Source organism: Alligator sinensis, unplaced genomic scaffold, assembly GCF_000455745.1.
Source record: "Alligator sinensis unplaced genomic scaffold, ASM45574v1 scaffold804_1, whole genome shotgun sequence".
NCBI lineage: Eukaryota > Metazoa > Chordata > Crocodylia > Alligatoridae > Alligator > Alligator sinensis.
The window spans coordinates 123,535-131,017 of NW_005842868.1; the positions used below are offsets into that span (position 1 = coordinate 123,535).

At 46.3% G+C, this 7,483-nt stretch overlaps 1 protein-coding gene across 2 annotated transcripts in view; it reads right to left on the reverse strand.

Annotated features, from left to right (window-relative positions):
- The window catches only part of ADD2 (adducin 2), a 75,437-nt gene that overhangs the window by 11,305 nt on the left and 56,649 nt on the right, over positions 1 to 7,483 (reverse strand). For both annotated transcript variants that reach the window (XM_006035701.3, XM_025191889.1), the window contains 5 exons: positions 6,947 to 7,027; positions 5,989 to 6,138; positions 5,005 to 5,148; positions 3,884 to 3,982; positions 364 to 540 (listed from right to left, as the gene is read on the reverse strand). In XM_006035701.3, coding sequence (XP_006035763.1) covers positions 364 to 540; positions 3,884 to 3,982; positions 5,005 to 5,148; positions 5,989 to 6,138; positions 6,947 to 7,027 — 651 coding nt within the window. The remainder of the gene's footprint in view (positions 1 to 363; positions 541 to 3,883; positions 3,983 to 5,004; positions 5,149 to 5,988; positions 6,139 to 6,946; positions 7,028 to 7,483) is intronic.

Sequence of the window (7,483 nt, forward strand, 5' to 3'; positions counted from 1 at the left end):
AGGAGTGAAACATTAATATTTATATATTTTACAGGCATAGAGCAAACAAAGCTAGGGTGGGATATTATTTAGTGGTTTTCTGTTTTATGTTGCTATTCTAGTTGCCTTTTTAAAGTTGTTTTCTTCTAATGTTTGCTCCCCTATTATTTACCATAAGCCACACTGAGTTCCCCTCCCCCCCCCCACAAATAAATAAACACATAAATAAATAAACACACATTTAGCTTTGCATGGCAACATCACAGGCCTGTTTAGTACAAGAAGATGGGAAGAGTGCAGCGTCTTATGGATACTGAAATCAGAGAGACTTGTAGCAAGTGAAGGGACACTATAGCGACAACTGGGAAGTCCAAGTGGTCATACCAGGTTGTCTAGCATTCTCATAAGAGCTTCAAACTCGTGCTCTCCAAGGCGGCTCTTCTGCATGGGTCCAAACATGCTCCCAGCCCATCGGACTGACCCAACATCGTGGGGTCTGTACTTCTCCCGCTCCAGCACAATCAGATTCTCAGTTCCTCCAGCACTAGACAAGGCTGAGACCTGAAACAGAGCACAGAGAACCCACTGACGTAGGAGGAATCACAGAAGCAGTCAGGAAAACAGGGATAAAGCCAGGTTCTCTGCTGGTTTCCATCCCTTTTGGGCTTCTCAGGTAGCAGAGTGGAAAGACCGCTGGCTAGAGTTGGCTAGATGTGAATTCTCCATGTAGAAGGGAACTGAAATCAAGCCATTAGAGCTGAGCGTAACCCACCATCCCAATCCATCTCCCACTAGGGTGGGATCCTGGGCACACTGGAGCACTGAAAAGACTCCCTTGCCATTGAAGCTCAAATTGTGCAGTCACACATACTGCTCACGTGCAGTGGAATTGGGCCCAATTTATTTACTGAAAAATCCTTTCCCCACCTCAGCTTCAGTGTGTCCCTTGAGTTGCCCTAGTTTGAAAGGCCCAGGGAAGTATAAATCAACACAGAACAGCCCTAGAATCCCCCAAAGGCACTCCCTGCCTGCCAACCAGCCAGGCAGCGCAAATGCCCATTTTGAAACAAAAGCCAAGAACCCACCAGAATCATCATGAATGCAAATACGGGAGCAGCAGCTACTGCCCTGGGGAGTCAGTGACTGAGGAGCCAGGAGTGAAGTAAGAAGCAGGACTCCCAGTGACAGCAGCAATATTCCTCTGTCAACATGGTTGCATGTGGCAATCTAGAAGGCTGCAAAGTGCACGCCCTGGATTCCTAGCCCGGCACCTGCCGATGGCTCCCAGGCTCAGCCTCAGTAATGCGCTGACCTCATTTTTCCAACTGAGGAACTAGGTCGATGCACAGAGGGGAGGACAAGTGCATTGATAACGAATGGCCATGATTGCAACCTGGCTGCAGAACAAACACAATCAAACCTGCCGCCTTCCTACAGGGCACCGGCCCTGCTCTGCTTGAGAAGAGACAAGCAGGACAATGTAATTACTGGGTTGTACTTTCCAGCTTTGCTGACAAGATTTGGGGTGGTGGAGAACACACAAAGGAAATACACAACTGCTGTAGGTGGGTCTTGGTTTCAGACTTGATTGTAGCTCCATGCAGGGAGCCAGGACAGAGATTTGAGTAGCGATGCTGATAAAGATTTCAGCAGCTGGTGGAATCACTTCTTAATCTGAGCTATACATTGCAATGGATGTATTGCCTTTGTCAAATTTTGGATTCTTAGTATATACGTACATACTTTATATATATATATATATATATATATTTTTTTTTTTTTACTGTAGTAAGTGCAGCTCTTATATAGCAAGGAGCAGCCAAACCAAGCACTGGAGACTGTGGCATTATCACAAACAACCTGAGGCCACCTCTTCCATGCACAGAACACCCACTTTGCTGGAACCACTCAGCTTTCTCAGCTAGACGTTTCCAAAGACCCTGTTCATCCCACGGGGTGCATATGAAGCTAAACAATCGTTTACTCCCTTTGCCGAGCATCCCACTACATCCTGCCTACTCTACATCTGTTTTTCCTGAATTAAAAAAGGTTCTCTGTATGTGTATGTATGCATGTGATTGCATGGAGGCTATTTCTAGTGGTAAGCTAAGTAAGAGCTGCAGCTTGCAAGCTGTAAGCATATTTCATTATTCATATCTGGGCTCATGTTAATTTTACAAGGGAGGACAATTTTCTAGATCTGCTTTTGTATATGCACAGTTAGTGTTTGTTAACGTTTGGCCAAAGCCCCCAGTTACAGAAAAGCCACTTAATCTGAGCTAGACGCTGAAATGGATGTATTGCCTTTATCAAATTTTGGGTTCTTAATAAAAAAAAAAAACCCCAACAAAATTACTGTCTTAAGTACAGTTCTTGTATAGCAAGGAGCAGCCAAACCAAAATGCCTTTTGGGTTGGGTCTGGGCTGGGCTGGGCTGTGCCACATTATTTTTAGTTTGTATTTGCATTGTACACAGCAGGGGAGTGCTCCTGCAACTAGCACACAGAACATGTCACAGCTCTGTCATGCTGAACAGTATATTCAGCTTTAGGAGCACTAACTCCATTCACTGCACTGAAATTACTCCTGAGTTAATCCATTGCATGCAAGATCCCAAGCAGACCCCACTGCCTTTTATTCATCATTACAGCTCCATGCACTTTACGGGATTGCACGTAGGTAACGAACAGTTGTAGCAAGCCATGCAGGAATTGGCTGCTTTTGTGCCCCTACATCAGTGCTTGCTGAACGAGGGAGGTTTAGATGTGGGGGTTCATCAGAAATACACTATCTTGAACAATATCTGTTCTCAGTAATGCCAGAAATTGTGTTGATGTCAATGGGAACAAGTTACCCCAGTGCCAAGCAATTCTGGAAGTCTCATTCAAAACCACAGCTGATATCAGAGGAGAGGCCAGCTTCCAGCTACTGAGCAAACCACTGGCAGTAGTTTAAAGGCTTAGCTGGAGTTCTCTGAAAACCAAAAAGCTCCAAAAAATCAGTTGTTTTTCCTCTTGAAACTGTTCCAGAGTTGGACCGTTAGAGGGCGATAGATGAATGACAGAGTCAAGGAAGGCTGAGCTTTCATCCTCTGCAACACACCAGTGGGTGGATGTATGTTTCTACTGTGTTACTGCAGCATGAGCAGACACACCCGAGCTCGATCGATGTGAACTACACAGCGTGGGTACCATTCACAGCAAAGAGGCAGCACTTAAGCAACCCAAGGATTCCCGGGGGTCTCTTAGAGCCCAGGCTGAAGTCTGTGCCACTGCTGTTGTTAGCGGTGCCAGCTAGATTCAGGCAAGATTACATCATAGTTGTGACTGCAGCGTAGACATACCCACGCTCTGTACCAGCCTGCAAACCTTGATCTGCCCCACAGGGGGGAAATCTCCCAAGTGTCAAGTGTAAAGCAAGCTGTTGCCATCATGCTGCCAACCATACACAGAAAGCACTGGACTATTCCAGCTTCATGTTTAGAAATGTTGCAGTGATCCTGTTGCAAGATCTAATATCTGGTATGGCTACTTTAGAAAGCTGTAGCTTATACAGTAATATGTATACAGGGGAGTCAGAGGTTCATTTAAAGAAAAAACTTCCCTGACAGACACAATGCAGGCCTGTCGCTACACATTACCACTACCTATCAAACTGCTGTCAGGATTAGAAGGGAGAACAAACTTTGTTGGCATGTTTAACTTGTTGGAGGTACTCTGGTACTACAGTGGTCCAGGCCACATTCACATACCAGTAGACATATTGGGAGTAGACCAGTGAGATGTTTATGGCAGGCAGTGTCTGGGAGCCCAATAACTGCATGGTGAAATGAGAAGCAATTTGGGAAACGTGCATTCGCCTCCCTAGGTGTTGTCCAAAGGATTGCCCTGTTGGAGAGTCTCACCTGTATCTCACAAGCTGCCTGCATGTGAAAGATTTTATAAAATGCTTCTTCCACGGTATCTCCCAAAGCAATTACTCCATGATTTCGCAGCACCAGGATCTGCAAAAAGAGAAAAGGCCAGCTGAAAAAATGGTCATCACCAACAAATGTATGTCTGTATGAGGGAGAAGAACCAGTCCAGGGAGAAGTCTAAACCTCTCTACCACTTCCTGGATGATGATGAGTTCAGATACCTCATCTGGCTTATTGGCTGTGTTACTCTCAGCTTCTGCATGTGGTACCCAGCCCTCTGCAGTATCGGAGGTGTCATAAAAGCTTTGCAAATGCTAATGCATTAAGCAACAGGTATATCCGCATGATCTGCTATGCACTAGGTGCATCTACACATGCTAGGAATGTGACAAAATAAACTCCAGCGCAGTTTGCACCAGAATTAGCTGCTCCCGGGCTCAGCATCTGCATGCGTGCCTGGAACCACAGCACTTTGAGCTGGAGCAGACCAGCCACAGGCTGGTGGAAGGCCTGGGGGGTCAGCACTGGGCTCCCAGGTTGTGATGTTGGTTGGGGAACGAGGGTGCTAAAGTGCAGGGCTAGCCAAGAGGCAGCACCCTCATGCCCCAGCCAGCCCATTTCTATCTACACAGGTGTTTCGACAGAACAAATTACTCTGCTGCAGGATAGTACTGTCCCCAGCAGTACTATCTGAGGACAGTACTATCCTACAATGGAGTTAATTAATTTACTCTGCCATAATACTGGCGCACATGTAGACTATGACGCTTTCCTGCGGAGCTAATTAGTCAACTCCACAGTAAAACATATGTGTTGATGCACCCACAGATGAGGGAACTGAGAAAGCAAAGCAACTGTGTGGGCCAAGTTTGACAGAACTAAAACCCAGTGCCCTAACTCACATTTGGAACCACAACTTCAGGCCAGGTCAGCATGGGAACCTCAGTCCTGAACTGGTCTCAAGCCAGAACCTGCACACCAACCCAGATCTGATCTGAATGCTTCTTCCGCCCACCCCCAGTGAAACATTCCCACAGCTAGGCCCTTAACAGCTAAGCCAAATAATTATAGATCCATCTTATTATCTGAGGACTGTAGTTTCTCTTAACCTTGCAGGTTGGTCCAAGGCACTTCTGTAGCTCAATCCTGTCTGCCTCTTCCTCCATCTCACCATTGAAATCAAAATACACCATATCGCCCACCAGCAATGCATCATGAGATATAGGCAGAACACCACATTTCATGGCAGACACCTGGGGAACAGAGAGAAAACAAGCAGGAAGCCAGTGAGAAGAATCAGCATCTTGGTCCCCTTGTGCAGGCACTAACATGCCTGTACAATTCATTTTTAGCTTCCAGGCCACTGTGCAGTGGGAGAAAGGACCAACAGTAGCACTTTTATGGATCTGGTCTTGAGAGCTCTTGTCTGTGAACAAAGTAGGATCTGTATTGCTGGATACTTCCTAGGATTAGATCCTCAGAACATCAGTTGATCAGACCATGGGTACATGAAACTGTGAAGAATGAGTGGGTCTGTCACTAAAAAAATCAGTTTGGAGCAAGCGCATCCATCCTTAGCACCAGCAGTAAGGGACCCCTGAAAAATGATGATTTTGTACTAATTGCATTTTTGCCTTTCGTCACTTATTATTCCACCTCCCACCATTTCTATGACCCTTAAAGGTTTTGCATCATTGCAGAGGCAGAATGCTTTTGACTAAATATCATCAAATTGGATGGTAAAATTATTTCTTCAGTAACAGAATGGGAAAGTATCATCAAAGTGTTATGACAGGCTAATAGGGCCCTTCACCTCCACAATGACTGTGAAATGGGGGTTACCCCAGGAACCTTGACACCTTTGTCCCTTCTCTTCCTCTTGGCTTCATAGCCCAGCTCTATCAAATGTGAGGGTGTGTCAACAGCATTGCTTGCCCATGAAAGCAGGCAGCAGGCAGTTCTCCCACAAGGCAGAAGCTGCTCTATAAATCAGTCGCAGAGCTGGTAAACATGGCTCTGGGTGGGATGCACTCTCCTATTTTCCACTACCCTGACAAACTGTGGCCGTCAGTATGATGGATGGGATTCCTTACTGCAGCGGTGGCAGGCGTGTGCAAGTGGATAATGCATCTCACGTCGGGTCTGGCCGCATAAATGGCTGAGTGCAAGCTGAATCCTCGTGTGTCCACTGCAAAATTGGTGCTGCCCTGCTCCACCACTTCACCCAGGATGTTTACTTTAACCTATGGTGAGGAAAGGAAGTGGGACAGCATGAAAGCACAGAGCCTGCCTACACAGTGGGTCACCCCCATTTGTTCTTGGGCAGCTCCATCCCATGACCCAGATGGGTCTGCAGTGTGGGAACATGCTTCCCTGAGGCTGCTTCTCCACCTGTCTAGATCACATGCCCTCTGTGGGTCTTCAAACCCTTTGCAAACATTAAACACAGGCTTTACAAAGCAGACCAGTATCATTATCTCCATCTTACCAGTGGGGAAACTATGGCTTGGAGAGGTCTGAGTTCACCTGGTCACCTGGAAACAACCCTGGAAAGAGAACCCAAGTCTTCTGGGACCATGTTCCATGTTTTTAAAGCAAAACTGTATTGGCTACTGTCTCAGCCTGATCCTTTGGACCTTTGGCTGAAACTGGTTGTGCTCTGCAGGCTTTTAGGCTGCAGGTGCATGTGAAACACCCTAGTCCTTGGGGAGCCAGCTCTGGCTCAGTGGGCAGATAAGGCTTACATATACATAAGGGAACTGGTCAGAATATTACGAATTTCCAACCAACAGTTTAAAACTTTGAACAAATGGTGGGATTTTCATGCATCTTCCTTCCTCCCACATACCAGGGATACATATATTTTACAAATTTGAAGCCTTTGTGAATTTGGGAACAAAATTTCCTGCATTCTACCCCTTTTTTTGCCATCTCTGCCCTCAACCTCTTTGAATGCAGTCCCAGAATTATGAGCCTGGTTTGCCTGATGGACAGGAGAGAGAGAGGGGGAAAGGGATGGCAGAGCATGGAGGCATATCTTAGCAGACTCACCAAGCTGGATGCTGTGATTTCATTACAGGAAAGGCCTTTGGGGCTGATCAAGAAATGATCCTGTTCTTTGCTGACGCGCAGCTACCAAAAGAAATGCACTGTTAGGGTTAAGTGGGTAATTTTTAGATTCCCACTCCCACACTGGATCCCATCTCTCAGATTGTAAGAGACATTTCAGGAATCACTTCAAACCTAAAGGAAATGACAGTGTGGAAGGGATTCAGCTGAGCAGGTTGTAATGGGCTACAGAACAATTTGGTTGGACGTACTCAGACTTAGTCTGCACTGATGGTTAGCAAAGTCCCCACTTGTGAATCCATCACTGGTTCCACTAGAGTTAGGAAGGGACCTGTAGTAAGGACTCCACTGTTAGCATCATGCTGGTTAGTTGTGATTTGATTAGGGTTAGATAAAGTATGTTGGCAAACATGCTGGCAGCCAGGCCTAGCCCTGACGGAGCAGCACTGGTGGTAGAGAAATCTTATTGTAGGCACAATCTCTTATGGCAAACTCTTGGGAATTTTTCATGTCAGCAGG